General features: G+C 39.8%; 1 protein-coding gene across 2 annotated transcripts in view; it reads right to left on the bottom strand.

Moving 5' to 3' along the window:
• Synpr (synaptoporin) overlaps window positions 1–23,896 on the bottom strand; it is a 349,008-nt gene that overhangs the window by 66,199 nt on the left and 258,913 nt on the right. For both annotated transcript variants that reach the window (XM_028894513.2, XM_028894514.2), the window contains one exon: window positions 503–701. In XM_028894513.2, the coding sequence (XP_028750346.1) occupies window positions 503–701 (199 nt within the window). The remainder of the gene's footprint in view (window positions 1–502; window positions 702–23,896) is intronic.

Raw genomic sequence — 23,896 nt, 5'->3', positions numbered from 1 at the left:
GAGAGCAGGAAGAAGAGTGGAGAATGAGTGACAGAGAGAGACAGACAGAGAGACAGAAAGAGAGTAGGGAGTGGGGAGAAGAGTGGAGCATACAGAGCAGAGAGAGGCAGGGAGAGTGGAGGGGAGGGTGTTCACGTTACCTTACAATATGGCAACAGTGCATTTCAAAACAGCACAAATCAACAATGGCCGCCTAATCTATAATGTTGGCCCTCCAAGGCCACAGCAGGTCTCACTCCTCTGTGTCTCCCGGGCTTACTAACCATTGTTTGTTTTGTTTTAAAACTGGTTTCTACCAAATCCTGTGCTTCATTCCCATGCCAGGGCACAGGGACAAGTAGGCACTGTGCTTTCTGTTGTAGATCGAAGAGATTTGGATGATAACAAATAAGGTTTCCTTTCACACACCAGCCTCAGAGGCACAGGTGACTCCAAAGCCCTTCAGACATTAGTCAAAGAAGTTAAAAGGGACAGAAGTTGTTTCAAAAAGACAATGACTTACAATGAGCGGGCCCCGGTTGTTTTCGCGGTACTTGTTCTGGAAGAAAATGTACACCACAGTGGCGGCCAGAGAGTAGAGAAAGGCGAAGACAGCCACGGTGACGAAGAATTCTGCTGAGGATGAGGAGTCGCCAACCAGTGCCAGCTTCTGCCGCTCCTTTCCCTCACAGGTGGGCACTTCAAAGGTCACCTGGTGCAGCCTGAAACCACCAGAGGCAAGAAGACATGACGAATTGTAGAAGATGAAATGCTCGCTGTCACAGCTGCTAACGTCAAGTCAGATAAGGTTGGGAGCTCCGGGAAGCATCCACTAGAGAACTCAATGACAAGATTACAGATTCTAGCTAGCCCTGTGGAAATCAGTACCACAGAGGAGGTATTTCATCCACAGAGGTGAGAAGGGAAAGAAAATCAGAAGTGAGCACAGCCTTTGGTGAGATTCTGGCCTTTCTCTCCAAACACGACCCAGCAGCCTTGGGTCCTGGCCTGCTATGTCTCCAGCCCCTTCCCTCAGTGCCTTGTGCTCCTCCTATCTATCTCCCACTGACTCTGCTTGCCTCCTCAGCATCCAGGCTCCACATCCTCCCTGGGGAGCCCCCTGATGACTACTTACCACAGTGGTTTCTTTCCTTTTGACATTTTTATTATATTTCTTTTTCTCTTTTAATCTTTGAAATTTTAATTATAACATTTACTCAGACATTTTTAACCTCATCACATTCCTTTATAACATTTGTGGTGTTTGTTATCAGTGAAGCTGTCTAGATAACACGCTTGATTGCTGTATATTCCTGTCTGCATTGCTTCCTCTGTGGTGACTACCAATCTCTGTGATGGCATGGGATTGGCTTTTCCACTTTTCCATGTTCCACAATACTGGCTTTTATTAGGCATTCAGTACTTGAATAAACAAAGAGTCTCTGTTCTGTCAGGTCCTAACTGGATCAGCCTTTTAGAGTCTTTGCATCGTGAGCTCCCTCAGGAAAGCATCCAGCACAGCATAGTCCACAGTGAAGACAAATAAAATGTTTGAGCAACACTTCCTGTCCAGTCTTCAGACACCCAAGGAACACACATTACATGCATATTGCAACGATGTGAGCTGAACCAAGTGTAATTTGGTACAAGGAACCAAGATTCTTCTGAAATGCCTGCTATGCAGACACTTGGAAATTTACATTAAGGAGGCTTGTTAAGTCACTGAAGGTTCACTTAGGAAATTACCTCTAGAAGTAACAGTGTTCATACAGCCATTCCCAACTCATATTTAGGGAGTACTTTTTCTTACTTAGGAAAATGTAAATAATCTTTCAAAGTGTCAACTGTGCATGCAGTTTACCAGTTTATACATTAACACTAATCATGAAATAATACTACTAGCAACAGAGCTAGCTTTATAAAATGTTTCATTTGTGTTAAATTCTATTTTGAACACACCATTTAACTTAGTGTCTGTAATAAACTCTACAACATGGGCTCTTCGCTGCTATTCACCACTTGCAGGTAAAGAAATGGAAACTAAGAAGGATCACATAGTCTGTCTTAGGACACCCAGCTTGTTTTGGTGGGCCAGGGGTTTAAATTCATGTCTAACTCCAGAGTCTTTTTAAAAACATCCACATTAACTTGTTTATATTAGCTAATCAAGACATCATCTCGGATAAATGCTTTCAGAAGGCGTCCCACGGGCTGCTGGGAGCAGACTTTTCAAAGGTGACATGGAGTGCGGCCCTCCCGACCCACTAAAAGCCCTAGAAGAGATGCTGCATTGGTAGCAGAAGGAGGAGATCCAGTTCCCCTAAGCTCCTCATTTCTTAAAGACATATTCTTTTTATTTTAATGTAATTCTCAACCTCGGAGGATGTTTATATTGTCCACTTGTGGAAGGACTTTTTTCTTAACAGATAAACAGTTAAGCCATAGTATGACACAGGCATCAGGAACACTAGTTCTTCTGATTGTATCAGATTTCCTTAAGTAACCTGCTCTGTAAGAAAATGAATTAGAATGAAAAGTTAATCATATTAATTCTGAAGCAGATGATCTCAAGTCACCGTTTACCTTCCTTCCCTACCTTTAATCTGTCATTCATCAAGCATACTTTTTGGCAAGCAACTCTCTATTCCACACAATGAGTGGGCGCTGGGCATGGGATGGGAAACAAGAGAGGGAATGGATTCTGCTCAGGTTGAAGCTCAGTCTTAATGAGGAAGGTAGACTTTCTGAAGAAAATCCTGGCCTATTCTGGGTATTGGGTAGTCAAGGGAAGTTTCCTGCTAAAATTTATCTTTAAGCAACAGCTTCAGAAATGACCAGAAACTGTCTAGATCAAAAGCTAAGGAAGGAAAACGAGATCATTCTTTATGTTCACACAGATGACCCTGTATAAAGATTCTGAGAACAGCAAAAGCTCACAAGATGTAGGGAAGCTGACCTTCATGTCCCATTCATGGCTAGTGGGACTGCAAAACCTACTCCTAAGTACATAAGCAAGAGAAATGCTAACTGTGTTCACACAGAAACTAGTATAAGGTTTTTTCTTATGCAGTGTTTTTCTTAATGGGAAAAATGCAAACAATTAAAATGTTGATAAACTGTTTGATAAAACATGGCATGGAATGGACTATTATTTGTCAATAAAAGTAATAAAGTTCTTATACTTGCTACACCACAATGAAACCTTGAAAAAAAATTTTTTTTTGCTGAATGAAAGAAATCATACACAAAAAGTCAAATACCGCATGCTTTTATTTATGCAAATATTTAGAATAAGCTAATCCATGGAGCTAAAAATCAGCTTAATGCTGCACTGTAGCTGGTGATGGGAGAATTTGGCATGGTGGTCAAACATCCTAAGATTTGTGTGTGGGGTAATATGGTGGTATTTTATTTGTACTGAAATGTGATTTTAATTTTATGTTAATAAATAAAGTTGCCCTGGGGTCAGAGCTATTAGAGCCATAGCAAGAGCGTGGTGGTTAGAAAAGCTAGGTAGATTTCTGTGTGTTCAGGGATACAGCCAGCATTGGAGACAAACGCCTTTAAGACCTGGAGGACAGTAGTTACAGACAGTGATGAGGCAGTCATATGTTTGGGTTTACAACCAATGAAAAGGCAGAACAGAAAGACTATTTAAAGACAGACAGACAGAAAGTAGCTCTCTTTCAGGGAAGCTAGGAGCACTGCAGGAGGTAAGATTTTAGCTCTGAGCTCTGACCTCTTGGCTTTCTCTTTTACTTTGGTTCTGTGTTTCTTATTTTGATAAGACGGTTGGTTACATCTACAGGGTAATGAAGCAGTTCTAGAATCAGTTGCTATGATGGACACACACCATCCAGCTATGAAGATACTTATATTATACTAACACACTCTACATTTTAAACAGTAAATTGGGGGGCTGGAGAGATGGCTCAGTAGTTAATAGCACTTGCTGCCCTTCCAGAGGATTCAGGTTCGATTCACAGCACCCGTACGGCAGTTCACAACTCTTGGTAATTCCAATTCTAGTATACACACTGGCTCTTCTGGCCTCTGAGAGCACCAGGAATGCATGAGTTACACAGACATACATATAGTAAAACACATAAATAAAAAAAGACAATAAAATTGTTGAATCAATTGGTAAGTGAATTAAATTTTTAAAATGTTACAAAACAGACAGATGAGCATGTGTCTAATCCCTGAATATGCAAGGGCCAAACACATTGAGGGAATGCAGTGTGGGTGGGGAATGCAGTGTGGGTGGGGAATGCAGTGTGGGTGGGGAATGCAGTGTGAGTGGGGAATGCAGTGTGTTTGGGGAGTGCAATGTGGAGGGGGACTGCAATGTGGGTGGGGAATGCAGTGTGGGTGGGGAATGCAGTGTGGGTGGGGAATGCAGTGTGAGTGGGGAATGCAGTGTGTTTGGGGAGTGCAATGTGGAGGGGGAAGTGCAGTGTGGGCGGGGAATGCAGTGTAGATAGGGAAGTAGTGTGGGTAGGAATGCAGTGTGGGCAGGGAATGCAGTGTGTTTGGGGAGTGCAGTGTGGATAGGGAAAGCTGTCAGATGGTGGAAAAGGAGATGGATGGTGTGAAAAGAGAACAAGAAGCAGCCAGAGATGTCCACTGAGCATGGGGCCGGGCTGTGAGAATTGTGTATAGATGTTGGCTTTCATCTGAACATTAGCAATATTGTCTCAGTATAAACAGCACCTTAAACAAAACCAAAACACAAGGTAAGCAAAACCCACATTCCCTGCTGCAACTATTTGGAGATATGCCAGGATACGCTTCAAGATCAGTGTGTCGCCATCAAGCAGGTTCCTGCTTCTGAAGTACAGCACCTGGGGCATTCTAGCAGAGGACAGAGGCTTCAGGAGGAAAGAGATGACAAAATTAGCCTAGTTTTCTACATCACTAGTTGAATAACATTATCTCTAATGTTGATTCATCTGGTTAACTTAAATTGTTAACTGTGCTCATTTGTAAAAAGGAACAAAACCAAAATACAAACTTTATTATGCTATTAATGCCAATGATATGTAGTGGAATGTTTGGCTTCTCGACCATTACTGATGTGAAATCAGGAGACAGGGAAATGAAAGTGAGGTTCTAAATGAGCACTTCATTTGAAGGAAGGGGTGAAGATAATTCATGAAGGAGGATGTCAGTTCAGAGTTGTTGGAGCATAATAGTTCATCCTGCATGCCTTTGAATGTTGAATGATGGTTGTCCTGGTTGTTTGAATCGACTTGACATAAGCTAGAGTCATCTAGAAAGAGGAACCTCAAATGAGAAAATGGTTCCATCAGGCTGGCCTATAGGCAAGTCTATAGGGCATCTTCTTGACTAATGATTGGTGTGGGAGGGAGTGCCACCCTGGGGCAGGCTGGGTAAACCAGGGAGAGCAAGCCAGTATGCAATGCCCACCCATGTTCTTTGTTCCAGTGTCTGCCTCCAGGTTCCCGAATGAGTTCCTTCCCTGACTTCCCGAGTTGTAAGATGAAATGAACCTTTTCCTTCTCAAGTTGATTTTGGTCATGCTGTTTAAACAAAACAATGTTGTATATCACTACACACATCTACACCTCAACTCAACATGCATGCACAGGTTCTTTTAAGCAACATGTATATATATATTTGCATCTCTGTGTGTATTGTTGCAAAAGAAGAGAAGTTACCGTCAGCACATATTTTGCAGCTGCAATAATTTTCTGAGCAAACATCATTAATTTAGAAGCTAAACAAGGGACAGAAGCTGTTCCCTAGAGATAGAGCATGCCTGCTGAGAATCTGGAAGCTGTCAGGTCCACCTCTGATCTTGTGAAGAAGTAAGGAAGCAATTGCTGAGGTCGCAAAAAGGAACCCAATTCAATTTGTTGATTTCAAATATACAATTCCCTCATTCCCTTCTTGGTTGACCTGACCCAATCAAGGGGTAATTGAATTTTGCTGGGTTTTACTGCATTTTGTCTGTCAATAAAAGGCTTCCATTTTAGAGTAGTTTTTTTCTTAAAAAAAAAAAAATTAGCAGTATACCCATGGAGCCATTTAGAACAGTGCATGGCTCTCCAACTAAACTAAAGGAGTCACCATGAGTATAAGGTTTTGAGTTTTGTTTGGAGGGATTGGAAGAATATTAAATGAACCCATCTCTTCAGCAGTTTGGAAAAAGGCTGTCTGGTATTGCTTTATGAATAATGGTGTTAGTGGGCTGGGAGATGGCTCAGTGGATAAGACACTGCCATGCACACATGAGGACCAGAGTTCTGATCAATAGCGCTCACACAAAATACTGGCCTCTGGGTCCAACTGAAAGTTCCGTCCTCAAAGAGGGTAAAAAAATGATTGAGGAAGATGCCCAACATCAATCTTGAGTCCTACTTGCATGTACAAACTTACACATACACTCCACATGTGAACCCCCACATGTGAACATACATACACAAGTGCATGTGTACAACACATGGACACACATAAAAATAACAGTGTTTGTAATAACAACCAGTAACATTTTTGTACATTGAGTCACTATGCTTTATTCTCACTTGTTTGTCTTAGTGTTACTATCACTATATTACAGATGGGGAAACAGAGGCTTGAAGTGTGTAGTGAGCTAGCTGAGCTCTTGTGTCTCATGGATGGCACAGATGTGTCTTGCATGCAGGTAGGTCAAAAGGACACCATTTGAATAACTGATGCCAGTTTTTGCCTCTCTGCTTGAAAGGTTACCACAAACTTGAATGTCCAGCTGAATGCTTATGTTAAAATGAGCAAGCCAGCTGCTCCACACTATCTCATCCAATAGCAAAAACTCATCAAATAGGTGGAGTTTATGTGGAATAAGATTCTAAGGCATTGTTCATTCTGCTACCACATTGAAGTGTGTGCATTAAAAAATATATACTCAGCCATGCTAGTTGGAACTCTGCACACTGACCAATATAACATCATGAAAACCTTCCTAGATCCCATATCTTACCAGGACTTGTTCTCCTCCCTGTCTCAGAACAAGCAGGGGGCAAGTGATCTGAAATTGTGGTCCTAAGAGTGCTTCTGTGTAGAAAGTGAGGCACTGTGTAGTGTCCAGCACAGGCCCAGCTCTAGGGAGCAATGGACCATGACTGAACTGTGACAAGGCTTTTGAGATCCCTGCAGTGTCTTTCAGCAGGTGGAGCACACACAGGTCTAAGGCCCTACTAATCCAAGAGTGAGGGTCTGAGGGATAGACAGTGAAGCCATTCTCCAAGCGTGGTGAAAGTCCAAGGCAAAGTGGAAGTCGAGCTGCTGTGTTCCATTTCAATCATTCTGTAATCAGAATGACAGTGGGTAGGGAAGACCAGACAGAGGGCCACTGACAGATTATGGCGCCTCACCTGTTCTATAGCTTTACTCTTTTCTCTGGGACTTTCAGTTCTTAGGATGGGGCTCCGCTTTACTGTTTATCGTTTGTTTCTCTCTCCCTAGTTTGCAAGTTTCTGATTTTAGAAGATTTTTCTTTCTTTTTGCTAGATATATTTGTGTATATGTGTGAGGAGTTGTTTTGTTGCATTTACATACATGTACACACTGACTTACTTAGCTAATGTGACTCACTCCATAAGTTACTACTACCCCAGGGGTTCACCTCTTTCATAGACTACATCTCCATTCTTTCTCCTAAGTGTCCCTCCCAGTTCACAGACAATAGAGTTAAAGCTCAGTCATTTGGGAAGACTAGTTGGAGATCACGCTGCTGACATAAGGAAGAGCCCAGACTTCCTGGCACCCATATTTGAGTTGTTTGCATTGGTCCAAAGTCTATTTGTAAGTTTTAGACCACTGTGCTCCACATGATGCTCAACTCCTTTCATTCAGGGAGATTCAGGGAACACATATATCTATCATTAGAGGCCCTAGGACAGAGTCAACGATTTCGTCTAGAAGGTTGGGAAGGACGAACCTCTGTTTGTGACCTCAGGTTTTCTTATTGTGTCTGAAGGATGGTGTTTGGTGCTGCTATTTAGGGAGCTGACTGATTTCACATCTGCTTCTGTTAGATGCCAATCACCAGTGGACATTTATTGAGTCCAAAATACTCCAGACATGATGCCAGAAGCTTTTCCACGTTATCTCATTTAAATCTGAAGCATTGATATCAGTGCTCAGATTGTCTCATTATCCCCTTTACTAACAAATGGGGAGACTTACTGACATAATGGTTTCAAGAGTTTGGGGACTGTGACCATCTTAAGCTAGCTCTAAAGACATATATTGAAAGAAGGTTATTGTTGATGCCACTTACACTTCAAAAGACTTATTTTTATTCTGTGGTCAAAGTCTGGGGAAACTGCTTCCTCCTAAGAGTCTTTGGTTAACGTCTGTTTAGGATGGAAAAGGCATGAGAGTACATAGTAAAGTTTGAATACAGCCCTGGGAAATTCTCCCATACCATGGGGAGAACTGAAAATGCCCTAGCAACTAGGCTCAGGTGGCTTAAGATAGAAAAATCACTTCTCTTATGGGTGAATGGAAAACTGTTATCAGAATGCAAGGCTCACTCAGTGGAAGTTGCCCTGAGGACCAGAGTACCTAGAGAACCTTGGAGAAGAAGAGTTACTGCCAGGCTCTCTGTAATGCCAAAGCAGAACATAAAACAGCCCAGTACCAACATCCTTCTCACAGAGCCTTGGGGTGAGGCACCAGGCATTGAGATGATGCTTTCTCTACCCAATGTGCTTGACATCAATGATGGAGTTCAGCTTTTTCATCTTCGTGGCATGGCTTAGGCAGACAGAATCATATTTGCACATGGTTTGATACTAACCTTGATTAAATACAAAGCAGTCTGATCATCAAGGTTTGTAACAGCAGCATCTACTCACTAGAAATTAGTTCTTCAAAAAGGATAAAAAACAGTGAAAGACAAAATGTTCTTCAAAACAACAGAGGTACTTGTTCCCAATTCGCTTATACATGAACTGTGTTTATTGTCGCCATGGAAGGAACTTTCTCTTACTTTTTGTCCTCTTCACTTTACTGTTTTTTCCTCCCACAGGAAACTGAGTGAGATGTTGAAAAATGTAATCAAGGTTACTGCAAACAATACTCCTTTCTGCATCATTAACTGTATTCATACATGTGAGGCTAAAAAACTCTTGCCCACTCCCCAGCTCCCAGAAAAGAGATCCCATCTTTTCATCAAAAGATATTTTGTTGGGAGCAAAGAACTCTCCAAATTTTAACACACACACACACACACACACACACACACACACACACGCATTTGCATTGGAATTTTTGAAATGAAACAGAAGCCTGCAGGTAATTAAAAAGAATGGTTCTGCAGAGGCAAGGTATGGCCAGGAGTTGAACTGAGAGCAATAAAGCTATAAAAACCTTATGATGACTCACAAAGAGATATCTCTGTGCTCACTAGCTATGATTTATTCATTTTGGTTTCTTCAAATAGAATTTGAGTAATAGAAAATTCAGATGGCTTCTCCATTGCCAAAGTAAAATAGATAATAAGGTTACCCATTTATCTGAAGTAAAATTCATCTCTTGTTGGTCCTCTTTGGTACTCTACCCAAGTAAGTTGTGAGGGAAAAAATAGTTCCAGAGAGTTTTTAAAAGGATCTTGGATGTTCAGCTGAAAACCTGAACATATGCTCATTTTATTTGATTGCTAAAGAAAGATTTTGTGAGTAAACCATCCAAAAGATTTGAATGAAATGTATTTGCAACATTCAAAAATATACTGCTATGATGAGGGAGGGCACAGTCTCTCCCAGCTGACATTTGATTTAAATTCAAGTAAAATGATTTGATTCATTAATTCTGTGAAAAAGTACAGATATGTTTGAAGAAGAAAAGTACAATAATTTTCTTCCACGGTCAACCTAAAAACGTAAAACACAAAGGGACATCAACCCACTTTGTGTTTGTATGTGCATGTGTGCAGGCGAGGGTGTATCTTGGGTGAAATCCTCAGGAACGCCATCCACCTTCTTTTGAGACGTGGTCTCTTACTTGCCTGGAACTTGCCAGTTTGGCTAGGTTTGCAGGCCCCCACTTCTGTTTCCCTGCAAGCACACACCACCACGCCTCGCTTTTGCACAGGAGTTCTGGGACTGATCTCAAGTCCCCACACTTGTGCTGCAAGCACTTTGCTAGCTGAGCTATGTCAGCCCACATACTTTTATTGCAAGATGCCCGAAACATCTTTTAAAGAAAGAGTTATCATGGTCTTAACAGTTATAGGATCTGTATAAATATGATGTATGAGTTAGCACATTGTACAGGTTGCCATACAGAGATACATAATGAAGAAACTAAAACAATTTCCTAAATAGTTCATTGGTGAATGCTTTGAATATTTTATACTAATTTCTCATGTTTAGTTTCCTAAAGCCAAAAATGATTTAAAAGTTTATCATTTTGGTGGCTGGTGGAAAATGGAAATAATTATATTTTAAAGCGTTCAGATCTGGACTGTTTCACTGAAGTCCTTCACCCTGCCACTACTAGCCTCATCTATCCTAATCCCCAGGACAACGTGCAGATGAGACTCAAGCACCAGTCCAGCCAACGGCACGCTATTTCCAAAACACCAGAGTGCTTGCAGCCCTAACACGCAGTGTGTTTGTTCCTGTTTCCTGCCCATTGTAAAGCTCTCCTTTGGTGGTTTTCCCATCAGCTCGAAAGGCAACATAAAGAATCTCTGCCAACCATGAGCTATATGACAAGTGTCATGTCTCTCTTGTTTGCTTTGTTCCTCTGCTTTGGAGCTGAGGTTCAAATCCAGAGCTCTATGTGCTCTACAACTGATCCCATATCCAGAGCCCTCTCTTTATTGTTGAAAGCTCTGATTTTCTCAGAAAATAGAAAAAGGAGAATTACCAGTCTCACAATGTCTTTCTATGAGGCCCAGGTGTGGTAATGGGGCACAGTGTTCTTAGGGAGCTTGGATGTAGATGCTACTAATGTTTACTATGTAAACGTTCTAATTCTAAATTAAATGGAAAGTTTAGTTAATACAGTTGACTTTAAAATCCAAATGCTTTTGTAAAGTATCAATGGTCTACATATCCTCTAAATGCAGGATTGAAACCAAAACCATTGACACAGCTCACAAGAAAATCCTAATATGGCTCTTGCCTACTTCTTTGCTACAATCAAACCCAGTAGCTTTTTGTTTTTCTAGAAAATTATCCACTCATTCACCACACATTTAGTGCCCTTGAACCCCTACCAATGTCTAGCTTCCTGTCTTTGTTTGAGTCTCAGCCCAAAAGTATCTCCATCTGATCACCCAAGCTAAAGAACACATTCCTGCCATAGCCATGCTCCAGTGATCATCTTGTTTCATTCCTTTCATTGCCTTGCCTCTGCATGAGGAAACCCTACTAATTGTGAATCCGTGTTTTGCTTTTTCTCTCCCACTAGACTAATGGTTCTCAATCTGTGGGCCGTGACCCCTCTGACAAACCTCTATCTCCAAAAATATTTACATTACATTTCATAACAGTAGTAAAATCAGAGTTTTGAGGTACAATGAAAATAATTCTAGGTTTGGAGAGCAACACAACATGAGCAACTCTATTAAAGGGTCGAAGTATTAGGAAGGTTGAGAACCATGGCTCTAGACTGAGAGCAGGACCCGGGGACAAGGATCTTGTTCTGCTAAATCTTTATTACTGAGAACCTAGTCACATTGGTTTTGTGGTAAATAGTCAGTAAATATTTGTTAAGAGAGGAGAGAAGGAAAGGAGGGAGGGAGTTCATCAAATTATTAAAAGGTCTTTTGTCTAGAAGAAAATCCTGCTTCTGTAGGAAGTAATGGCTATGTGTTCTACAAGAGGAAAGCAGGACTTGGAGATGAAAGGACTTGATCAAAGCCATATGGTGAAAGTTCCACAGTTCCACAGTTCTAGCTCCCTGCTACAGGTTCATTGGAACTTCCACCACTCCATTTCCAGGGAGGAGAAATTCCTAGTGTTTCAGGGAAAAGACACAAGGACAAGAAGAAAAGATGGGATCCATGGGGTCCTCTGAGCTGGGGACTCTGTTGGAAAAGCTCATCAGAAACCTGCCCTCCAGACATTGCCAGCAGATGATCCCATCCTCTACCTGTGCAGCACAGCTGCAGTTCTGAGTTCTCCCCAGAAACAACCAAGTGGACTTGAGCCTTCCTCAGACTGTCTTCCCACTATATGTCTCATCTGCAATATACTCATTCACTCATCAACTTCGCACTGGGCATTATGCTAGGAATTACAGATTCCATCATAAACAATATGGAGATGATTTCTGCTATCAGAGCTTTGTTCTAATGCAAAGGGTACATGAATGATCTATTCCAAAAGATGGCAGTGGATGTTAGGATGGAGGCTTTCTAGGGCTTAAGCCAGTCTAGGTCTCCCAGGGGACTGGTTGCTTAGTTGAATTATAGAGAAAAGTTTAGTGTTAGGAATAAGAGCCCAGGGAACTGGGGAAATAACAGAGTGGAGGCCTCTAGACTGGAGCTAAAGTATGTGCAATTCATGTTAGGAGGGGGAGACTGCATTTCCATAGGAAATTTTGTCATTGTTGATGGTAACAGTAACAGAAGGGGCCACTGGGTGTTGATTGCTGTCATTCGTGCTAGCCACTGTGCTCCATGCCCTGAATGTTGTAATTCCTACATCCCTATGACAATCCTGAGAGGCAAATCACTGTTATCCTTATTCTATAAATGGGGACACTTGAAGCTGAGCACAGGGGAGGACAAACCAATGTAAGTGGTCTGCCTACAGTTCTTACTGCCAGGTGAGTGTTCTTCCTCCTGAGTCTGCTACACACACTCAGGCCAGATGCTATTGAATCTCCTCCAGGCATTCATCTGAACCAGTTTCTTATACACCACGTTGTGAGGAAACAGGTAGACTTTGAGAATAGTGTACATGAGAAGCTAGTTCTCTAAGAATCCATTGCTTAAACAAAGAGACAGCTTGTCAATGTACTTGAAACTCTCAAGGGAAGAGCACTCCAGCTGCTTTGCCAGTGTCTGAGGTAGAGGCTGACCTTCAGCTGAAAGGCCGGAAGAATGTAAGTGTATGCATGCTTGTGTAAGCCTGAGCCTGTGTGTCTGTGTTAGAAGACTTTCTCCAAGGCATTCAATAGAAAATATTCTAGAAGAGAAAATAATTTTAGCACAACTATTACTTAACTAAGGGGAAATGATTTTTCTTGTTCAATTAGTTTTAGTTGAATCTGATTTGGAGGTTCCTGGAGTGACCCCATATTGCCCCTAGACAATATTGTTTTTTATGAAAAAGTTTTTTTAAGCAATGGCTACATTTTTCTTGGCTACAGAAGGGAAATTGGTGCTGAGAATAGGACTTGCTTTACCTTTCAGGCTGCTCACGAAAAGAAACACCATGGCTTGCCATTCTCAATGGCTCTAAAATTAGCATGCTGTGGCTACTCTCTGGCAATCTTCCATCATGTTATGTCTAGCTCAATCACTTTCTGCATGTCCAAACCAGTGCCTCGAACTCCTGTCTCTAATTCAATCACCTCAATTTGAATTCTTCAGTGGAAGACAGTTTAATATAATAGCTAGCAAGGATTTGTTTGGGAAGATTGTGGAGACTTTCTGAGAGTATATTGCAAGTCTATGACACAGCATCAAAACAGTGTTTTAAAGAAAGGAAAATGGAAAACAAAAAGATAAATGGTATTAATCACTGGAAAGGTCCAACAAAGCCATAGCAATGTGTCAGTAAGCAGCCTTCTCTTGTTATACATTACAGGTTATCTTCTAGGATTTTTTTCCTCTTAATTCATAGACTATTTAAATAGAAAAGAATAAAACCTATATTCACTTCTCTCCTTGAAAATTAAAAATCAAGGTCAAACATATGTGAACAAATAGTACAAATAAGTCTACATAAATAGATGCACAACAATTATCTTTAGCTTCCAAGAAATACTTAACATAAAAAATTAGCTTCATTAAAATCCCAAGGATGTCTCAGAAACTCCTGGGGGGTGTTCCTTTCCTGTGCCCCATGAGAAAAACACTATTTTCCTAACATTACTAGGATGCTATCTGCCATGTCCACTCTCATTCTCTCTCTCTGAAGTAGACAGTGGCATGTTACAGACATGATGTGAAGTGTGATTCAGTCATTTCCTGATTGCCAATCAGATGTATGCTTATATATTCTCATATCTGATACCATGCTTAGTTTTTATTTCCAATATGATAACTATCCAAGGATGTAGTCCTCATGCTGCAGTGTGCGGCCCTCCACCATGTGTGTAGAATGTGTAGGGACTTTCCCTAAGGCCTGGCATTTGAGAACTGTGACTCTGGACAAGAACTTTGACTTCTTTCAAGTTATTTTACTTCTCTCATGACCGGTTTTGGTAATTTGGTTCATCTAGTCCAAATAACCATTTACATGGGCTTTTATTTAACCTTGTAGAGAGGTGTCTGTTACTTAGTATTACTGCATATGAATCATCACACTACTAAAAGGTTTCTATAGTAATCATTCATGAGTATACCAGCTCCTTGTCCTTGGCAGATACTGAGTAAAAAATGCTCTGACAGGCAGCTGGAGGAAGCACTAGCTAGCTAATTAGCTGACTGTTGATGCCTGACCCAAAACTAGGAACCTTTATCTCAGATTCCAAATGTTCCCTGGTCTTTCAGGCACTACATGTAGAATGAGAGGCTAGCATTAGATATTGCATAATGAAGTTTACAGAATGCAATCAACGACTATCCATCATTCATCTCATTGCTGAATAAGAGCCACAGAAGGAGGCCCAAAGATGTGAGATTTCCTATGTGAGGAAATAGGAGTACCCATCACAAAATAGGTAGCTGATGTTTTTGCTTACCTACACATATTCCTTTCCTGAAGTTCTTTGAGTTTTCAGGTTGGAAAACCAGATCTAGATTTGATCAATTATCACATTTTATCCCTTGAGCTTGAGGATCTAAAGATATGCACACTGGATCCTGCTACAGGAAAACGAGGCCAAAACTGAAGGAAACATGGAGAAAGAAGAAAGATATTCTAATTCCTTTCTTATATCCCCTACATCTAGCACAATACCTTTTCCATGACAAGTGTTCAAGATATTGACTTGGCCCTAACTTCCTCACAAATGACCCTTAATCTGAACAGGCATCAGGTGCAGAAATATTTATGGTTTTAAGCACAGTTTCAAGTAATCCATTCTTTACTCTCTTTGCTTTCTCCTATCTCTTTGTACCTATTTTGTGCCTCTTCTCCGGGTTTTCCTCATCACAGTTCTATATAATGCACATGCTGAGCTTTCCAAGGTGCTGAAATTTCTCCACTTGAGAGACCAAACCACTTGAACCCAGCAATTCTATATGCCTCTGTGTATGTTTCCTCCATTTCCTCACTGCTCTAGTCAGGTCTATTTCTGAAGCCACGCAGGGGTGGACAAGAGGCCAATGTCCCTCCCAGTTCCCCTAGGAAAATCCAAATTGGGCCTTGTGTCCTCTTGAAGAACATCACCAAGGCTAAGAGAGAGCTGCACTACCTGATAGGTGTTTGTGCACGTGCATGCATGTGTGTGCTTGTGTGTGTACGCTCGTGTGTGTGTGTGTGTGTGTGTGTGTGTGTGTGTGTGTGTGCTGGGAGCGAATAGACATAGAACGTCATATAAACTTCACTAGTGATTTTTCATTGGGAGGAAGGGTCCTAGTACAGATAACAGAAACGATATAGGTCAATTCTATGTATCTTTTCCCTACAAGATATGATGTGGGTCATTTCATTTCAATATTCACAATGCCAAAAATAAAGTAGATTCATTTACAATGCATTGTTGTCATGAGAACAAACATACTCATATGGAATATTACTTGTCTTATTCCATAGGAAGGACTAACTCTGCATAATCTCCAATGTCAACACTTTGCTAATTCCTGTCCATTATGTTACAACTCCTCATATCTTCATCTTTTCCTATATTTATTATGCATAGACTCATTTTTCTCTATTTAATCAGCTTTGAAGTACTTGTCAAAGTATGTTTCCTCCCTGAAGCTTTCCCTACACATTATTTGCTTGGTTATTTTCTCAAGTTTTGGGCCATGATTGCCTTTGTTTTCTACAACTTGTCCTTCATTCACCATGTGTTTTTGTCATGGCTTCCTTTTCAGCTATTCACATTCAAGTCTCCACCATCTACTTATTATATTATCCTTGAAATTTTATTAAAAGGGAGATAATACTCATATCTTATTCATAATGTTATTGAAGAATTAAAAGTCTGGCTATGTATAAAGAAAAAAAAGCTTAGCACTGTGCCTGACACAGTAACTATTCAGTGTGTTTTAATTATTTTTATAACTGATAAAATAACAACATTCATAGGTTGTCACTTTAAGCTCTTTCCTCTGAGAACCCTCCTATGTTCAAGGGGGCTTTCACTACTTGCAAGTGCATGCAATTGGAAGCATTATGAAGATTAATGATTTTGGATATATTCTTTAGCACTGGAGGACCAAAGAGTAGAAATGCCCAGAAAACCCCAGCCCTTGGTTTTAGAATTCTTTGATGTATTTCACAGTTTTTAGAGGACCATAGCAAGGCTGAGTTCTAGTTGCCTGATGTGATCATTAATGCAAATTCTATTTTTCCCTCCTCTACCTTACTTCTCCCACACCTTTTTTGTGTTTTCTGGACTCACCTCTTACATAACTTTACTATGCCCAAATCTTTGTCTTAAGATCTACTTCAGGGAATCCCAAATTAAGATAGTTCCCATTGTTAAGCCATGTCTTAGGACACATAACTTTCTTTGTATCTCTATATTGCTTTGACTCATGTGTTTTATAGATTTACACTTGATAACTATGATGACTGGTGATATGGTTAGTGTAAAAGCCCTTGCTATGAAAGCCTAACAACCCAAGTGACAACACTCTCAATCCATGTAAAAACTTATGGGAGCTTTCATAGTTCTGGAGGGTGATATGCATACTATTGGAGAAGAAAAGTAATAATCAATCTTATCTATTTGTCAACCCTGTGAGTTACAATAATGACTGGCTTTGCAAGACATGTCCACTGTTGCAATAGTGGCATGAATGGAAAGAAAGTAACCAACCAGCCGGACATGGTGGTGCACGCCTTTAATTCCAGCACTCGGGAGTCAGAGGCAGGCAGATCTACAGGAGCAAGATCCAGGAGAGGCGCCAGAACTACAAAGAGAAACCCTGTCTCAAAAAAAAAAAAAGCAAAAAAAAAAAAAAATTAGCCAGGCAGTGGTGGCACATGCCTTTAGTCCCAGCACTCGGGAGGCAGAGCTAGACGGATCTCTGTGAATTCGAGGCTAGCCTGGGCTACCAAGTGAGTTCCAGGAAAGGGGCAAAGCTACACAGAGAGACCCTGTCTTGAAAAACCAAAAAAAAAAAAAAAAAAAAAAAAAAAAAAAAAGAAAAGAAAGTAACCAACCACTTTCTGCTTAGATTTAAGGCCCAATTTACAGGATGAAACCCATATCTGGCACTGTTACTGAGACAAAATACCTGTTGTTGAATGGGTTATAAGACTTAGGAAAGATCTTACTACTATTATTCTATTAAATGGGCAAAATTGTATTAAATCAAGTCCTAGTGACTTATCATTATACCCATAGATTAGTATATTCCTCAACCCTCATCAGAAAAAGTTTTTATTCAGTTGCTGGCAATTAACATAGAGACTCACAACTGAAAGATGAGAGACTGCAGAATGTTCAGTCCTAAACGGGACATCTATATTACATGCCCTTCTCTCAAGACTCAGGGATCACTGTAGAAGAGTGGGTGGAAAGACTGTAAAAGCCAGAAGAAGTAGATGATTACAAGAAAATTATATTTTCTGGACATAATGAGAAGTTTCACATATGGACTTAAATAGTAGTTGTCACAACATGTATAACCTGAGTAAGCTCGAGCCAGACAGAACTTAGCATGGAGCTGGGGATGGGTGGACACAAAATCTTACTCCCAGATGAGGGGTTAATAGAGGGAGAGTTGGTTTTCTTTAAGGGTGTATCCCATGGTCAACCATGATCCAGTAGAGGGCCATACATCCAAGAATATATGGACAGCACAAATTGTACTTGATGAGTTTTAAAAAGGAACATAAAATTAAGTGGGTGGGAGAGTATCTGGGAGAAGCTGGGAGAGGGAAATGAATATGATCAAAATACATTGTATGGAATTCTCAAAGAAGTAATGAAAAAATAAAATTTTCAATAACTACTTTTTGAGTAAGGGATTTTTTTTCAGAATTTTTAGTGTTTATTTCCATTGAAATCTCATGTCTTTCTTAGTACAGTTTATGAAATTTTAAAATTTGCATTCTTGTTAGATACAAGTTTAGGATATATCTGTATAAAAGCCTCAACTTACGTTAGAAAGCTTAGCTTGAGAAAATGAGCCACAAATTGGGTTTATTTATAAAAGTTGTCTCACACTTCCCATGGTAGATTGTACTTTGATGTGAAATCACCCATCCATGGAATGACTAGTACTAACAAGTCAATATATCAAAATACAAACCACAAGATACAGTGCCATGTATTGTTTTCTCAACAAAGCATAAGCTTCAAACTATGAAACAAACAACAGATGCTTGATGCAGTAGGAAAAACAGAATTAGTGAAGGGAGAAAATTCCTTTGCCTTCAACTCCACAAATGACTAGACTAGGTCAAGAATCAGGCTAGATGAAGTTTATTTTTTTCTAAGTGTCCAGGTTCTTGTTTATAACTCTATAATTTACCAACAACTTGCCAAATCTGGGAATAATTTGCAATCAGTTACTATATAAAGATGAAATGATACTTTAAAGAGTGAAAGACAGGAAAAGAACAGCCGCTGTATGAGCAGGTTAGACAGTAACACAGTCCACAGCAATGGTGAGCTGCTTAGTTAGCAGCTGCCCTGGTTGCTATGATTGACTGCTGTCTACTTTTGCTCTCGTGTCTGTGGGTTGGGTGGAGTGGTTCCTGCCTCATGCCTGCTCCCTCTAGGCTTATGAAGAGTTCCTGTTCAGTGGAGGAAGCTTCTCTATTGCTGAGGGCAGAAGAATATGAAGGCAAGTAAAAACACACAGTCCCAATGGGGGTTTCATCTGGAAACTGACATAAAATCACTTTAATTAGTAGGACAGAATAAACTCAACCATTATCAGATCATGAAGAGGTGACTCTCAGCTTGAAACTACTTTTTCTTAGGTTTCTTCCCACCTATAAATGCAATCTCCAAGAAGCCATTTTGTCTTGGTCTATTTTGTATACTGATGGCACTTTCTTATTTCTGAGATTTTTTTAGTTGCTTAAATGTTTGAATTTGTGCACTGAAAATTTATTCTAAATTGCTATTACATTTGTGTGTGTGTGTTGAGAATTTTGGCTCTGCAAGTGTGGAAATTCTAGGTCATGTGGTTAAAGGTAAATTCACCCACGTATTCAGCACTTAGAGAAAATGTCCTCATCTTTTTCAAAGTGACTGTAACTGTTTCACAGTCCCACTAACAGTGTTAGGGAAAGCCAACTTTCCACAGTGCTGCAATACTACATATTTTCTGTCTTTTCCTCTTTAGCTGCCATAATGATGCTAAAGCATAGTTTATTTATTTATTTATTCATTATTTTTGTCTCAAGTAGTCCAGACTGTCCTGAAACTTACATGACCTAAAAACATAACCAAGGGTGACCTTGTGCTCTTGACCCTTCTGCTTCTACCTCCTGAGTCATAAGATTACAGCATGCACAGCTCTACCTTGCCATTTGTACTTATAATACATAATTTGCATAATTCCCTAATGGCTAATGATGCTGAACATCTCATAAAATACCTTTCTTGTTATCTATATATTTCCCTTGAATGAACAGTCATTCATTTAAAAATTAAGTTGTAAATGCTCTTCCAATATTTAGGATACAAATTTCTTTTCAGATATATGATTTAAATGTTTTCTTTCATTTTGTAGGTGTGGGTTTTCTTCTCACTTTCTTCATAATGTCCTTGAAGAACACTTCTTTAAATTTAGTTCCAAGTTATATAGTTTTCCTATTGTCCTTTGTGTTTTGGTGATGTGTTTCAAAAGAAATTGATCAACCAAATATCATAAACACTTATTCCTATTTTTTTCTAAGAGATTTATAGCCCTATCTTCTACTTTGTTTATGACCCATTTTGAGTTAAACTTTTAATGTGGTTTGAGGCAGGGAGTCCAACTTTATTCTTTCTTTTGTCTATACTTAGGTGTCTGAGCATCATTTATTGTTATTATTATTACTATTATTATTATTAAAAATATTATTCTCTATGAAAATTCATTGTATTCTTGTCAATAGTAAGTTGACCATAACAGTGATTTATTTCTAGGCCTCAAATTCAATCCAATTGATCTGCACATTGGCCCTTATTCCAATACCACACTGTTTTAATTATTCTGACTTTCTTTAATGTTGCAGAAATACACTCTACCTCTACTAATAAGATGTTCCATTGACAAGTAGAAAAAATGATAGCAAAAAACATTTTTCCACTGAACTTTGTTCTACTAAAACAATTGTAAACCATTTTCAGAGTCACTGGAAGCAATAATGGATCACTTTATTCTATCTCAAAGCCCCTCCTTTTAGATGAATCATTGTTCTTGGCCACAGAAATCTTGAGAGTCATATTTTAGACTCACATTGTGAAATTCATTTACTATGCAGTAATTGAAGGCCTACTCATAGGGCTAAAGAGATAGCTCAATGGGTAAGGTGCTTGCTATGAAAGTGTAGGGACTGGAGCTCAGATTCCCAGCACCCACATAAAAAGCCAGATGCCCCAAGATCTGCTGGGACCAGCTCACCATCTATGAGCTGCCATGTGGGTACTGGGAATGAAACTTAGACCCCATGCAAGAGCAAACAAGTGCTCTTAACCACTGCACTGACTTCCAGCCCATGTTCTCCCTTTTAATAAAACTTTGGTTTTCTTTTGGGAAATTACATTTCTTGAGTCCTTTATCAGGAACTATTCCCTAGCCAAGCAATGAATGCATAACCCAATGCAGACTGACCTGATTCTTAACTTTAGTGAATACTGTAGAGATGGGATAGTAGCTGTATTTAATTCTGCTTATGTTGATAGTTAGATTTGAATTAAAGCCACTGTTTAGACCCTGCTATAAATGTGCTTTTAACTGCCTGCTCTTCTGTGTTTTTGGGAGCCTGGGTTTTCAGTCTTGCCTTCCATTATGTGAACTTCCAATAGTCTTCTGATGGCTTCACTCTCTGCTTTGATTATCCCAAGGCAGTTGTACTACTTAGAATGTTAAAGACTCTTTTGATATAAAATCTGTCCCTAGCCATGGCCATTTTCAGGCTCTCTAAAACAAGCAGATGTTCAGTGTGAAATTTCCATATGCATTTATATGTTGAATGTTTTAACTCTCCCCAAAGATTCACCCATAAATTTCTTTGAATTTCCCTTATTCTACTGATATTCCAGAATTTCTTAAATATCTCAGAACATTCTTTCAAGAATTTGGACAAGAGCTTTTATAAGAGGGGAATGACATTTGAAATCAAGAGAGAAAAACCACAAAATACCTTGTCAATTTACATCTTCTACTTCTTAAATACATATCTTATTGGCTACATTCCATATTCTGTGCCAGATGCTAAAAAAAAGAAACGGCTAAGATGGAGTGTTGTTGCTCTAAGTACTTGGAGTCCAGCAGAAGAAATGAGACCCAGAAATAACTATGATGCCAGAGAGATTGACATGAGTGCCCTCATGGCAGGATAGTCAAGAATGATAGTCATAGAAAGAGAGGTGATCATTTAATGCAAGAAGGACTGGGGGAGATTTCAGATGCAACTTCAAGCACACCATTCCTCCCATGAGTGTCCCATGACTGACCTATTATCTCTAGGAGATGGAGTTTGCAAAATTAAGTATAACCTGTAGAGGGTAGGTTATTTACTCTTTGCATCATGTAATAGAGTATCCCCATTTTATGTCTTCTTGGGCAGTGAACTAAATTGCTTAGGACAGGCCTGAGAACATAAGGATGTCAATCAAATCCTGCTAGTCTGTGCTTGACTTGTCTAAAGCCTAGCATTTGGTGCATTTTTTTCTTTCTTCTTTCCTTTTCTGGCATGAAAATGGAACTTATTAACAACTGTCCATAGCCTGGGTCATTCCATGGCAGCTGTCACCAGGCTTTAAACTATCTATGTCTGCTTTATGAATGTGTTTCATCAGAGATATTTGTAAGACTAGAACTCTATAATATTTTCTCTACAGATGATGATTTAGAAGCTAATTTTAAAAACTGTTTCAGGTATCACTATAGTAACATAAATTGTTCCAGGTACCACCATAGTAACATAAATGGTTCCTGGTGCCACCATAGTAGTATAAATGGTTCCTGGGACCACCAATAGTAACATAAATGGCTCCAGGTACCACCATGGTTAGCATAAATGGTTCCTGGTGCCACTATAGTTACATAAATGGTTAGCATAATGGTTCCAGGTACCACCCCAGTAATAGAACTTGGTTGTTCCTGAGGCTTTGTTTTTCACCTTTGTTTTAGTGACATGTATTGGATGCTCTGTTATTTGGTTCAGCTGTTACTGCTACCAATGTCAGCCCCTTGAGCCACTCGAGTGGTCAGGCCCCTCCCTGAGGACCTCTGCCAGGTTCCACCCACAGGACACTCTAACTGCCCTAACTGCTGAACCCTGCCCCCACCCTACAGAGCAAAAAGCCCAATCTCTGGACATGAAATCCCACCAATCTCCACCCTGAAAAGTTCCACCCCATTCCCAAAAAGCTCTATATAAGCCCTCTATACTGTTCAGTTTGCTGCTGTTTCTTGCTCGAGCAGAGGTAGCTATCCTCATACTTTCTTCCCTCCCAATAAATCTCTTGTGTGAGGTTTGTTGTGAGGTGTGACTTTGTGGTATTCCTTGGCTTCCAGCTGCCAGGATACCTTTCCATCCGAGCTGCAATGCTTACAACCAGTATACACCATACTTCTATCAACTGGTATTCTTATATAAATACATATTTACAGCCACATATATAATTTGTGCTTTCAGATATTATAGCTTCGTCACCAACTGGGGGAAAAACTGTCCTGGTTAACTGTGTTTTGTTGACATTATACAGAAATCAATAATCTTTTGAGCATAGAAACATTAAAGTTACTCTCTCCCATTTGTACAGAGATAGGACACTAAAATAAATATATGAAATCTTAACTTCATGGGTTTGATTGCAGAAACTAATGACATATTCTTTCAATCATGAAAAATAACATTGACCACCACATTCAATTAGCTGCTTCAACTTATCTCTAAAAGGTAACAACCAGGACAGGAAGAAATGAGACCCAGCTTGTTTTCAGCTGCCATAGAAATAGGCACTCATTTCTTTTTTACACTGTCTCCTCTTCTACCCACATGTGAAGCAGACTTTCTTCTTTGGTTTATCATAGAAATGGCTCTGAAGTAATCTAGGGTGGACAGTCAGTCTGACTAACAAAGCTTAGGAAGTTTATTACTGCTGATGACTATACTCACAGTGGCTTTGTGTGAAATGTCCCTTCCACACTGGCAAACTCAGATACATTGAGGACATGTGCTATTTTCAAATGCAAAATATTGGGTACCCAGGTGACAAATAAATAAATTCATTTATCTAGCCAGAGAATAGATAATTGAAAGCAAGCAAGCTATTACTTTAAAAAAAAAAAAGGTTCAGGTTTTCAAGGAAGGTAGCTTAATTTAGTAAAATAATTTTTCACTGTCTTCTTCCATCTCCCCACAAAATTTGCATTATTGCCAGTCCTTACATTTGGTTTTCCACCGCACCAGAGCACAGGAAAGAGATAAAGGCC

Source organism: Peromyscus leucopus, chromosome 9 (assembly GCF_004664715.2).
Source record: "Peromyscus leucopus breed LL Stock chromosome 9, UCI_PerLeu_2.1, whole genome shotgun sequence".
NCBI classification, from domain to species: domain Eukaryota; kingdom Metazoa; phylum Chordata; class Mammalia; order Rodentia; family Cricetidae; genus Peromyscus; species Peromyscus leucopus.
This window is presented reverse-complemented; position numbering and strand designations above follow the sequence as displayed.